We start from the raw sequence: 13,401 nt of genomic DNA, 5'->3' as shown, positions 1-13,401 counted from the left end.
GGTAAAGGCTGTTCTCCTGTTGGAGCGCTCGCAGGCCAGTGTTTCCCAGTTGTCAGTGTTTATACTACATTTTTAAAAATTTGCCTTGAGACAGTCTTTCAACCTCTTTTGCTGACCACCAGCATTACGCTTTCCATTTTAAAGTTTGGAATAGAGTAGTTGCTTTGGAAGACGAATCAGGCATCCATACAACATGACCAGTCCAACGAAGCTGGTTGAATGTTGAAGAATCATTCCTTCGACACTGGTGATCTTTGCTTTTTCCAGTATACTGGCATTAGTTCGCCTGCCTTCCTGAGCCCCCACCCCCGGTAGTCCGACTACATTGATGGTTGTTTCTGAACTTCCAGGAAGAAGGCTTGAATGACGTTCATGAGATGATGAAGACTGAGAAGCCCCACCCGGAACGGCGCCTCCGAGGGGTCCTGGAGGAGCTGAGCAGTGCATGCCTGTGAGTCAGCCACAACTGGGGGGGGGGGAGGACCCTCAAAATATCAGGAAGTTGCAAGGGAAGGGCCATGAGATTCGGCCCGCTCCCATATATACACCTGAGGACCAGGTTGCTTGAGAGAGCACCTCACCCCTTGTAATGCCCAGTAGGTCTCTGCCGTCTGCCAGAGAATCATAGAGTTGGAAGAGGCCACAAGGGTCATCCAGTCCAACCCCCTGCCGAGCAGGAAACACCATCAAAGCATTCTTGACATATGGCTGTCAAGCCTCTGCTTAAAGACCTCCAAAGGAGGAGACTCCACCACACTCCTTGGTAGCAAATTCCACTGCCGAACAGCTCTTACTGTCAGGAAGTTCTTCCTGAGGTTTAGGTGGAATCTTCTTTCTTGGAGTTTGAATCCAAGCTTTCCCAGCTGGGCAAAGAGGTCGGGGTTAATGAAATTGTTGGGCTGCCTCTGTTCTTCCAGTTATAAATGATATGTGCCCTCCGGAGCTCCCGTTGTTGAGGAGGTGAATTAGATCTCATATTCATTTTTATCTTATATTTTGGTAATGTACATCCAGGGTTTTTTTCTTTTACATTTTTTGGGGGCCCCCAAGAGAGTGGAGCCCCAAGCGATAGCTTGTTTAGCTTATACGTAAACCCGGCACTGGCCTCATGTCTAAAAAGTTTCCTGCTTGGCAGGGGGTTGGACTGGATGGCCCTTGTGGTCTCTTCCAACTCTATGATTCTATGATTCTAAGTGTGTCACCAACATGAAAAGTTTGCAAAGCTCTGCACTACGCCGTATCCCAAACTGTCTCCTCAAGTCTGGGCACACACACACCCCTCCAAGACCATCTTTGCTGCCCTTTCTTGTTTGGCACCAGCTTAAGTCCGTCTTCTCTGCCCCACCCCTTGACCTGTCCCAACAGGCGGTTTGTGACCCTCTCCAACAAGGACCAGAACCATTCCTCCCGGACGCGGCTGGACCGGGAGAGGCTGAAATCCTGTATGCGGGAACTGGTGAGTGTCTCTCCAGGTTGGGAGCCCCCCCGCCGGAAAAGAAGGAAAAGGGAATGGGCAGGGGGTTCAGTGGTCATGGTGCCTGCAGTGAAAGAGGGGGTGCCCAAGAGAGCCTTTTCCACACCCTTTTCCTAGCCTGATTGCAACACAACAGCCCTTCAGTGTTGCCAGGGGGCATGATTCTCTGGTAGTTGCTGCCACCACCCTCCCATATCCTAGTCCAAGATCAAAGCAGCTGGATCGTTTCCCTGGTGGACCCTGCACATAAACCGCCTAAAATATTTGAAGAAGTGTGCATGCACACGAAAGCTTATACCAAGAACAAACTTAATTGGTCTCTAAGGTGCTACTGGACAATTTTTTAATATATTCCTAAAATATTGTTATTATTATTTATTGAATTTATATACTGCCCCATACCTGGAGGTCTCAAGGCGGTTCACAGAACAAAATATAAAACTACAAAATATATAATCAAAATAAAAACAACCACCCAGTACGCCCCTCAAACCGCATTTTAAAAGGGTTTAGGGGCACAGAGCAATGCACTCTGCTTATGAGTTACTCAGAGTGTAAAGGCAGAGTTGGTGCTCTCTTACAACCCTTGCCCTAAACTTCCAGTAGCATGAATTCCAAGTGATGTGGAGGATTCTAAAACCTTGAGGCTGGCAATCGCATGCATGTCAGTGGTCAAATTATGAAATGTTATTAAAAAATAAAGGTGGAGGGAAAGCAAGCAGAGGGTCAAAACAGAATACAAAATAAGCCACAGCATTGTGGCTCTAAAATTGAACAAATCCTAGCCTAGTCCTGACACTTTAGCTGTTCTAGTTTACCCATTGTGGGAATGGATTTAGACACCAGTTATTATCCTGAGATCAGCGGAGTATCACCCTTTGCAGCTTAAACTTGGAAGCTGAGACAAGATATATTTTAGCTTCTACAAGCAATAATCCAGAATGCTCTAAAAGCAGACTGGATTTTCCTGGTATTACCCATTTTCTCCCCCTTAAAAATAACTATCGCACGTACATTGTTTCGTAAAAAGGTAAAAGTAGTTTTTACTTACATAAGTGGGTATCAAAGCAGCAATTGCAGTAGCGAAAAGAAGGCAGGTTTATAACGACTATCCGAATGACAAAAGTACAGAATCTAAGGCATGACGAAGAAAGAGAAAGAGGCTCAGGCAGGAAGGAAGGATGTAGCGTTGCAACTTTCTGCCAAGGCAGACAAAAGAAGCGATCTCACAGAGTTCTCTCTAGCAATTTTTACAGGAAAGTTCTGTGACCCTCCGCCCTTTCGTGCGCCTAGCAGGCAAAACATGAATGGTTGGTTTTGACTGCAATAATGATCCACACAAGTAAGCAGCAAGGATAGTCATCTTCGCCCCAAATCAGGTCTGGATCCCGGATGGTGAGAGCGAACACAACTGCAGAGAGGCTCTTTGTAAGGCTCTCTCCCTTGTCTTCGGAGGGAGGGACTTCCGAACCTTGCTGACCAATGGGCCATTACATTTCAGTGCCGAGGAAATGCAGTGCAATTGTGGGGAAGGGAATGCAATTGATTGTGGATCACTTGTGGGCTCATAAAAACAGGAACAGGAAGTACCAGTTGCATTTGCTGGCTCGATTGATTTCTGGACAATGGATGAGCCAGCAAATGTCGGAAATTCCCACTGCTGCCATTCTCATTCTGATTGGCATTTTCCAACATCCCTTTCTCCAAGACCAGCATAAACACCTGTGTCTGAACAATCACATTTTCTAAAGTAAAGTAGGATAGCAACAGACATCAGCAGAGCCTACAGTTTACCTTCCAAGTCCCGGACCGCAGAATCCGGCACCGGCACCTGTGTGACACCGGATGTTGCGTCGACATAATTTCCGGTGTCGCTTTGCCCTTCTATGGGCACCAAAAATGGCTGCCGCCGGCTTCAAAAGTAGCTTCTACGCATGACCGGAAGTGCGTCGACGCAACTTCCGGTGTTGCCCCGCCCATCTATGGGCACCAAAAATGGCCGACGACGACACCGGAAGTCGCGTCTACGCACTTCCGGTCATGCGTACATGCGACTTTTGAAGCCGCCGCCGGCCATTTTTTGTGCCCATAGAAGGGCAAATCAGAAAGAAGAAAAAATGGCCACCGGCAGGAGAAAATAACGGAGAAAAATGGGAGATGAAGTGATACGGGGGACCACCGGGAAAAGGTAAGTTAAAAAACGGGGGTTTCCCGGGGGAAACGGGGTACTTGGCAGCTATGGCCTACAGTGACCCCAGTTTTATAGGCAGGGATGTTGAGTCTCACCCCCTTCCATTTCCCAAATTCATGTCATTTTTGCAGTCCAATGCTTCCTCCTCTTTCATCCCCCTGACCTCTTTCTCTCTCTCCTTGCATCCAACACCATGCAGGAGACAATGGGCCAGCAGGCCAAGACCATGCGATCCCAGGTCAAGAAAACCACCATCAGGGACAAGCTGAAGCAGGCGCAGAACTTCTTGCAAAAGCTGCGGTTCCTGGCAGATGAGGTGAGGTGACTAGGTCCATCCATATGCAACTTGAGCCTTGCTTAAATATCTCAGCACTGGGCTTTGAGCAGCCAAGCATGCAGGAACCGGGAAACACAGGGGGCTAGATTGAATGACCCTTTGATCTGCTTCCTAATCTGTGGTTCTATGCAGTCTGCACTGGATCCAGTTGGCAGATCCAGCTCCGAAGGCAGGAGCACAGGGAATTGTCAGCAAATTGCCTCGTGAAGCAGACAAGTATTAGGGGGACCAGGAGCTGAGTTCAAGAGGAGCTGAGGTCACAGACAGGCAGACGAAGGCAGCAAGAAGAATCAGGCAGAGCCAGAGATAAGGAGAACCAAGTTCAAGAGAGACGGGGGGGGGGGAACCCTTAGAACAGGAAGTGGGAGCTGGGAAGCAGGAAGTCCAGAGCTGGTGCTTGAACTCAAGGTCCAGGTGGGCTGCCAAAACATGGCAGAGATCTGACCCCCATGAAGGTCAGGGAGAACCAGTAGAGTGGTTGAGTCGGGCCTTTGTTGGAGCACTTATGGCTGATGCAAAAGGTGAGCCTGGCCAGAGAGAGCGAAACATTTAAGGAGCGTGTATGGCATGAAAGGATGGTGGGACAATAGTGGGTTTTAGTGAACTGAGATGGTGGTGGCTTTTCTTGAGGGTGCGATGCTGCAGAAGATGCTGCAGGGAAGGGCACCTTAGGAAGTCGGGGATTGGGGCTAGGGGTACTAAACGGAGGGGGACTAATTGTTGCCTCACATGCAGAGGAAGGCCAAGAGGATAGAATCACAGAACTGGAAGGGAAGAATCATAGACTCAAAAGTTGGAAGGGATCCCATCCCATCCAACCACTTGCAATGCATGAATCTCAACTAAACCATCCATGACAGATGGCCATCCAACCTCTGCTTAAAAACCCCCAATGAAGGAAAACCCACCACCTCACAAGGGAGTCCGTTCCACTGTCAAGCAGCTCCTACTGTCAGAAAGTCGGAATCTCCTTTTTTCGTTACTTGAAGCCATGGGTTCAGGTCCTACCCTCCAGGGCAGGAGAAAACAAGCTTGCTCCATCTTCCATGTGACAGCCCTTCAGATATTTGAAGATGGCTATCCTGTCACCTGTCTTTCCCAGGCTAAACATATCCAATTCCTTCAACCATTCCTCATCAGGCTTAGTTTCCAGACCGTTGACCACCTTGGATGGCCCCTTTTGCCCACCTTCCAGCTTGTCAATATCCTCTTTCAATTGCGGTGCCCAGAACTGGACACGGGTCCAAGGCAGAATAGGACTATGACTTCCCTTGACCTGGATACTAGACTTCTGATGCAATTCTGGCTGTAGCTGCATTGCAGGGGGTTGGACTATATGACTCTTGGGGGTTCCTTCCAGCTCTACAATTCTATGGTCCTATGGCTTGGCTTGGAAGACCTACCTTAGGAAGGGAAGAGAAAATGGGGAGTGGCTTCCCCAGGCGTTATTTCCTGGGAGAGGCTAGCTCCAGTGTTGGTGGGTGCTGCTCAGCTCTTGAACCTTCTCCCTGCTCCTACCCCTCCCTTCCCAGCCCCAGCACAGCATCCCGGACGTCTTCATCTGGATGATGAGCAACAACAAGCGCATCGCCTACGCCCGCATCCCCTCCAAGGACATCCTCTACTCCATCGTGGACGAGGAAACGGGGAAGGACTGCGCCAAAGTGAAGACCGTCTTCCTGAGGGTGACGTGACAGCTGCTTTTAACCCCCTCCTTGGGACGCAGTTGATGGGCGGACGGATGAAGGGGGGCAGGGAGGGAGGAGGGGAAGGAGGGCATGAGAGGTGCAATTTAGAAAAGAGGCAGCTGGGTAAGAAGCACCTGTGGTGTCAAAATCCACCTGTCTGCTCCATCAGAGGATGCCTTGCCGTCAGCAGTTGTACAACAGCCACGAATTCGGAAAGCCTTAAAATAAAAAAAATCCTTCAGTAGCACCTTAAACACCAACTAAGTTTTTATTTTGGTATGAGCTTTCATGTGCATGCACACTTCTTCAGATACACTTGAAACAGAAGAGTCAGACCCTTATGTATATACATTGGGTGGGGGTGGGTTATGGGCTGATGGGAGTGGTAAACCTGTAGATGGCTGTTAACAACTGTTGATGACTGCAATTGGTCTTGCGGGGGGGGAGCAAGGGCTGAGGTGCTAAAGAAAGCTTGATCATGCATAAGAATCCGATGTCTTTGTTCATCCCAGGTGGCTCCATGGTTTTAAGCTTGGTAATGAGTTCCAATTCAGCAACTTCTCTTTCCAGTCTGTTCCTGACATTTTTCTGTAATAAAACAGCTGCTTTGAGATCTTGTATAGAATGTCCTGGGAGATTGAAGTGTTCTCCTACTGGTTTCTCTGTCTTGTGGTTCCTGATGTCAGATTTATGTCCATTTATCCTTTGGCGTAGGGTTTGGCCTGTTTGTCCAATATAGAGAGCTGAAGGGCACTGTTGGCATTTGTTGGCATACACAATGTTAGAAGATGAGCAATTAGATAGTCCTGAGATGATATGTTGGATGTTGTTGGGGCCAGTAATGATGTTGTCCGGGTGTATGTGGCAGCAAAGTTGGCAAATGACGTTAGACTGGGAACAGATTAAAACTCACGCCAGCTTTCTAAACATCTGAGACTTTGGCAATACGTTGCCCTGAGCAAGGACAAAATTGGTGCCCTCACCGCCTCACTTTCCATTCTGTGCATGCTCTCAAGTGTGCTAGGCCATAGTTTCATGCCCCCTCAGCTTGGAACCCTGTGCAGGGGAACTGCCTGTACCACTGTACATTCAGTGCTGTGGGTAGGGTGGTCAAAACAAAAACGTTTTCAGCAGGCGCCGAAAAAGTACCTCAAAGGTGTCAGGAGAGGACATATTGTTTATTAATATCCTTCCTAACTTGCGCTGGCAAGTTCCTTTACTTAGCAGAGTTTACATTCCCCTTTACACAGAGTTTCTTAAGACAATATGCAATTCAATCTGGCTTGTCCAGATTGAATTGTGTTCTGATATTTTCCTGTTAAGACCCCTTGAATCCCTCCTAAAAGAATAAAGAGACCACAGTCTTATTCATAAGCAATAAAAAGAAAGTTTACGTTTACTAACAATCAGGCAGAGCACAGTGTGATCCCTGAAGGCAGGCTTAAGGCTTAGACTGAGTTACAAATGTATGAAAACAGGTTTACTAAATAAGCTTTACTCCATAAAACAATTTTACCTAGTGACTGCAGGCTAGCTGTCCAGCAGATCACAGGACGAAAGGAAGATGGAAAAGAAGGGAGAGTGGCAGTATGCCATGTCCTTTATGAAAACAGGTTTACCCCATAAGGGAGATGACCTGGGGGACTGCTTAGCTGGCAGCCAGCAGTTCATTCCAGGAGGTTCACAGGACGGATAGTAGAGGGGAAAGGCAGAGAGTCACAGCCTGCCTTGTCCTTTTACCAGGTCTGGAAAGGTCACGCCCACCCACTAGTCACATGCAAGGAAGGATGCTCCAGGCCGGGAGGAAACAGGACGTTTCGACTGGCTGGACCAAACATTCCCTTGCATGTCCACTCTAGGAAAACAAGGAATGTTGTGTTTGACTGCTCCCAGTGGATTACACCCCACAGTTTTTAGGTCACCAGCCTGCTCTCCCTTGCAGACATGTGGCCTTCCATAAACTCACTTGGGCGCAGGATTGTGGCCGAAACAATTTGTGCGTTTCAGGACTCAGGTGCAAAGTGGAAAGGGGACTTCTTGTGCTTGGAGAAAAGTGATGGGTTGTCAGGGTCTGGCCAGAGTCGGCTGCCAGAGACGGGTCTGACTCTGAAGATGGAGGAATGCAGTCACAGACAGAGCAGCCTCTGACAGAGGAAGAAGGGGAAGATTCCCCCCCTTTCCTTCACCATTCCCAGCAGTAGATTCAGAAGCCGCACAGTCTGGGGAAGAGTCCCACAGCTTTGAGATAGTCGCTAAGCAACCAGGAGATGGGGAGCGTTTGGAAGGTTCTTCATTCGAGAGTGTGTGTGTGGGAATTTCCTCCCTCCCCCGAACTTGAAGGGCTGAAAGGGTTAAAGAACAACAGAAGTACAGGGAAGGAAGAACTAGACACTGGGCGCTTCTCGCTGTGGATGGGGAGAGGATTCAGAGTAATCAACTGCTATCCCAATAGAAGGTGGCCCTGGGCTGCTCTCTGTTTGTTGTTGTAAATGAAATAGACTATACAGTGGTACCTCGGTTTGCAAATGCCAATCCGTTCCGCGGAGGCGTTCGCTCGCCGAAGGCACGCTTCTGCATGTGTGCAAAGCGCCGATAGAGTGCTTCTGTGTACGCGCACGCTGCGCAGATTACTTCTGCGCATGCGCGAGCTGCGCAGATCGCATCTGCCCATCCGACGCCACAGAACCCAGATATAAACACTTCCGGGTCTGCGGCGTTCGTAAACGGAGGTTTTCATAAACGGAGGTAGGCGTAAACCGAAGTTCCACTGTCAACCTGCCAGAGGCTGGTTAATTCTTATCGGAAGCTCCCAGAGAGAATGGGTATCTGACATGGGTGTTTAATGTGCTCTTTCTCTCTCTCTCTTTCTCTCTCTTCCTTGGCCTTCCTTCACTCAGTTACCGGGGAAAAAGGGTTTCGGGCCAGCCGGCTGGACGGTTCAAGCCAAGATGGAGATCTATTTGTGGCTGGGGCTCAACAAACATCGCAAGGACTTCCTCAGCGGCCTGCCTTGCGGCTTTGAGGAGAAGAAACTTCCCAAGGGCCAGAACATCCCTTCCTTCCCACCCATCAGCCTCCTGTACAGCAGTAAGAGAACCCCTTCCTTGCTTTTGGAGGGGCCGGGGACCCCACAGGCTCGCCTTTGTGCTCTGTCCTTAATCCCAGGTGTAGCAGGGAAGGTCTTCTTTAAGGCTCAGAGGCGCTGTCTTCCTGACTGTGTTAGATTTTGCCCAGGCTCAGCCTTTAGTACTGAAGGCAGGTCCTACGGTGTTATGAAAGGATCGTCTTTAAAGATCCCCAATGGCTACACTCAGGCAAATGCCAAATGCCTATCACTCTTTAGGATGCAGGAATCTAACAATTTCAGCTTCTCTCTGTTTCTCATTTTCCCAGGCTTCAGATCACCCCATTTCTGCAAAAGCCTGTTATATATATATTTTAAAAAATGATATATATATTTATGCACATTTCTCTTAATGCACATTTTTTGTACATACTTTTGACTAGTGTAAGCATTTCCCCCCAAAACAATGTCCTCCTAATACAACGCATTTCCCCCCAATGTCCCCCATTACAATGTATTCCACCCCCTCCAAACACATTTTCCCCAATACAATGTATTTTTAATACAATATTTTTGCCAATATACACATCCTCCTAGAATCATAGAATCATAGAGTTGGAAGAGACCACAAGGGCCATCCAGTCCAACCCCCTGCCAAGAAGGAATCACCATCAAAGCATTCTTGACATATGCCTGTCAAGCCTCTGCTTAAAGACCTCCAGAGAAGGAGACTCCACCACACTCCTTGGTAGCAAATTCCACTGCCGAACAGCTCTTACTGTCAGGAAGTTCTTCCTAATGTTTAGGAATCACTATCTGGAGAACTGCACCCCAAATTTCGCAGAACTGCAGATTTTGAAGAAGTGCTGCGTTTTGGTCCGTGCATTCGTTTGCAAAGTGCGGATTTTGTACATTCCGCTTACAGTGTCAGCTAAATGGGTTTCTCCTCCACTTGTGGTTCTCTCTCGCTGCCCCAAATCCACACAGAGTCACCTCCCTCTCTTTCCTTTCCTTTCCCCCGTGCAGTGAAGCAGGTCTTCCAGCTTCGTGTCCACATGTACCAAGCCAGGAGTCTCTTCGCTGCCGACAGCAGTGGCCTCTCCGACCCCTTTGCTCGCGTCTTTTTCATCACACAGAGCCAGTGCACGGAGGTAAGAGGAGGAGATGTGCGATCCATAGACAAGTGGTCCTTGTCTGAATCTCTTGCTTGTTAAAAGCGGAGGTGATGTTCCTAATTTTAAATCTCCATGGGAAAGGGAAGTGGTAGAGGAAGTGCAAAAGTGCGGTCTGTCCTCCCTTTATATTGAGTCCATGACGTACAGCCGCGCTAAAGCGATGATCGCTCAGAGATTGGGGGATATCGCCAGACAGGAGGACATAGCCCGCGTGAAATCTGGGATGTTTTTAGGGGAGCAGGTGTATCGGTCTGCACCAGCCCGTTACCTGGCGGATATCCACTACGTGGAATACCGCAGACTACTTACGGCGGCCAGACTGAATGTCCTTGATTCGGCGGTTTTGAGGGGAAGATTTGGAGGAGTCCCATACGGTCAGAGAATGTGCCATTGTGCCTTGGGTGAGGTAGAATCCACAGAACACATTCTACTGAGTTGTCCCTTTTATAATGATTTAAGGCAATATCTTATAGCCCCGTATTTATCTCAGTTTAGTTCCCGACCAAGAGAACGGCAGGCAGCATATTTGCTAAACAAGCCCACTGGGAAAATAACCTTCTCGGTGGCTAAATTCCTCTTCCTGGCGCTCAAGTGTCGGAAACGTATAATCGAATGTCTTGATGTGGGTTATCTGTAGGAGGTTTAGTAGCGTGGTCATACCCCATTTATGTATCCCTCTGATGCCTTCAGTTTTATATTTTTATGTATCCCTCTGATGCCTTCAGTTTTATATGTTTATCTTTGTATTGAGAAATGTTTTTTGTTTCTGACTATCGGTCGAATAAAGTATATTGATTGATTGAAAGGTGATGTTCCGCGCAGCCCAAATTGCTCATGGCTCCTGTTGAGGGTGGCGCTGTGGGTTAAACCACAGAGTCTAGGGCTTGCTGATCAGAAGGTCGGCGGTTTGAATCCCTGCAACAGGGTGAGCTCCTGTTGTTCGGTCCCAGCTCCTGCCTACCTAGCAGTTTGAAAGTACATCAAAGTGCAAGTAGATAAATAGGGACCGCTCCGGCGGGAAGGTAAACGGCGTTTCCGTGCGCTGCTCTGGTTCACCAGAAGCAGCTTAGTCATGCTGGCCACATGACCTGGAAGCTGTCTGCGGACAAACGCCGGCTCCCTCGGCCTATAGAGCGAGATGAGCGCCGCAACCCCAGAGTCGGACACGACTGGACCTGATGGTCAGGGGCCCCTTTACCTTTACCTTTTACCTGTTGAGGGTGACCAACCCTGCCAGCACGGTTTCCTCTCAGTTCCACATTGTTATTATCCATTTCATAAAATTAATACCCCTGCTTGGTTGTAAAAAACAAACCTCAAAGGGGTTTACAAGAAAACCAAACAAGAAAATTATCAACAAGAAAACTACCGTAATTTAAGACTTCCGAAAAGTTAAAATAACAAAAGACCGAAAATGGATTAAAACACCTGATTGGGCTTGTTTAAACGATAACGGCTTTAGCAGGCAACATCAATAGGCAGGGAGTTCCAAAGTGTAGATTCCAGTCTTCAGTTTTCTGCAATTCTGCATTTGTCTTTTTTTTTTAAAGTTCTTATCAAAATCCACCAGCATTTTATTGTGATTTTCTCCTAATACACACATTTGGCAACTTTTTGCCTGCCAATTTTGCAAAAAGGCCGTCCTTGTGCTTAAATGTCAAGTGGAGGTGGCTGCTTGCTTCATTTCCCCAGGGAGGGAATTTAGGAATTTAGGTGCCCCTGTAGAAAAGGCCCCGTCTCTGATACACACCAATGGAGTTCGGTTTGAAAGGAGACCAGAGAGAAAAAGATCACGGCAGCCTCAAGTGCCAAATTCCAGAAGGATATAGCAGCAGCTCCTGCTGTAGGCAAAAGCTCTGCAGGATTTCGGGGGAAACTGAAAGAAATAGGATATGGGGTTTGAAGGAGGAGATTCCTGCACACCTTGAGTCAGTCCTTCCTTCCTCCTCCTCCTCCTCCTTCTCTTCTCAGGTCCTCCAAGAGACACTTTGCCCCACATGGGACCAGTTGCTGGTGTTTGACAACGTGGAACTATATGGGGAAGTCCATGAGATGCGGGACGACCCTCCCATCATTGTCATCGAGATCTATGACCAGGACACAGTGGTAAGAGGGGCCGGGAAGGGAAGTGGGGAGGGGATCATAGCAGAGGGGGGAAGCAGAGTTCTTTGCCTGCATTGTGTCAGGCAGAAGAGGAACCAACCTATCCGTTGCTAGGAACGGATAAGACAAGGAAAAGTCCTTAGCACCTGCTTGTTTATTCAATATTTACAGAGAAAGGCTTGGAAATGCAGCCTCTTCAAATAATGGCGTTGTCCTGAGTAAATCTCCGTCCCCCTTCTCTCCCACTTCCTCATTCATCAACAGCACCATTCCCTCGACAATTATCTGTCTTCAAGCTCTTTGCTCTCCTACTTTTAAGGCTCGCCAGGTTCTGGGAGATGATGGTGTCTGGAATGCTTTCCTGTGATAACGTGTCAGCCAGCTGCTCCGGCTCTGCCTCCTCCTCCTCTCCTGTTATTTTCCAACTTTCCCCCTCTTCTTCCTCTGAGCTGTGACCTCCCGCAAACCCCCGTTGTAATTTCGAACTGTCTTCTTCTTCTCTGGAAGGGTCAGGCTGGGGAGACCATCTCCACCATTCCTCCTCTACCCAGTCCCTGGTGGGAAAGGGCTCGCATCCAGTACTGCTCACATCTTTTGATTCTGGACCTCTGGAGCTCCCCATAGCGACGTCTCCTGGCACACCCTCCCTGCCCCACCATTTTTGGTCTGTGGTCCACCATGCTGCTTTGAGGACCGAGGATCAAGCGAGATATTCAGAGCAGACTAGCAGAGATCTTGTTTGGAATGGATGGAAGGGTCTCATGCTCGATCAACAGAGCTCTCCACTTTCTCCATCTCCTTCCAGGGAAAGGCTGACTTTATGGGCCGAACGTTTGCCAAGCCCGTGTTGAAGATGTCGGATGAGGAGTACTGTCCGCCCCGCTTCCCACCCCAGCTAGAGTACTATCAGATCTACCGGGGCAACTCCACCGCCGGGGACCTGCTGGCTGCCTTCGAACTGCTCCAGGTAATGGCATCCCCAGGACCCAAAATTAAACGATAAATGACAAGAACTCGGGCCAAAAAGGATAGTTTCAAAAAGTCTTCACAAAGTTTTATTCAGGATAAATTCCAGTAAACATCAACATCAGGACAAGGCCCTGTTTCGATTATTCTTCATCAGCTAGGTTTCTCAGGTCTAAGTGTACCAAGTATGTTTGCCTTCACTTAGACCTGAGAAACCTAGCTGATGAAGAATAATCGAAACAGGGCCTTGTCCTGATGTTGATGTTTACTGGAATTTATCCTGAACTTTGTGAAGACTTTTTGAAACTATCCCCAGGACCCATGCATGGGGTGGGGTGGGGTGGGGGCAAATGGGTCAAACCTGGCTGAGCCTGAGGTCCCTGAATGAGACTGAGAGGGGTAG

The 13,401-nt window shown here is 48.5% G+C and overlaps 1 protein-coding gene across 2 annotated transcripts in view; it reads left to right on the top strand.

Annotated features, from left to right (window-relative positions):
• Positions 1-355: 355 nt before the first annotated feature.
• The window catches only part of OTOF (otoferlin), a 57,565-nt gene continuing 44,519 nt past the window's right edge, over positions 356-13,401 (top strand). For both annotated transcript variants that reach the window (XM_088666986.1, XM_035110530.3), the window contains exons 1-8: positions 356-451; positions 1,366-1,456; positions 3,865-3,981; positions 5,535-5,687; positions 8,588-8,777; positions 9,781-9,905; positions 11,901-12,035; positions 12,838-12,999. In XM_088666986.1, coding sequence (XP_088523112.1) covers positions 378-451; positions 1,366-1,456; positions 3,865-3,981; positions 5,535-5,687; positions 8,588-8,777; positions 9,781-9,905; positions 11,901-12,035; positions 12,838-12,999 — 1,047 coding nt within the window. In that variant the 5' untranslated portion in view covers positions 356-377. The remainder of the gene's footprint in view (positions 452-1,365; positions 1,457-3,864; positions 3,982-5,534; positions 5,688-8,587; positions 8,778-9,780; positions 9,906-11,900; positions 12,036-12,837; positions 13,000-13,401) is intronic.

The sequence above is a fragment of the Zootoca vivipara genome, chromosome 3 (genome assembly GCF_965207765.1).
Source record: "Zootoca vivipara chromosome 3, rZooViv2.hap1.1, whole genome shotgun sequence".
NCBI lineage: Eukaryota > Metazoa > Chordata > Lepidosauria > Squamata > Lacertidae > Zootoca > Zootoca vivipara.
The sequence above is the reverse complement of the archived record's forward strand: the minus strand, read 5'-3'. Positions and strand labels throughout refer to the sequence as shown.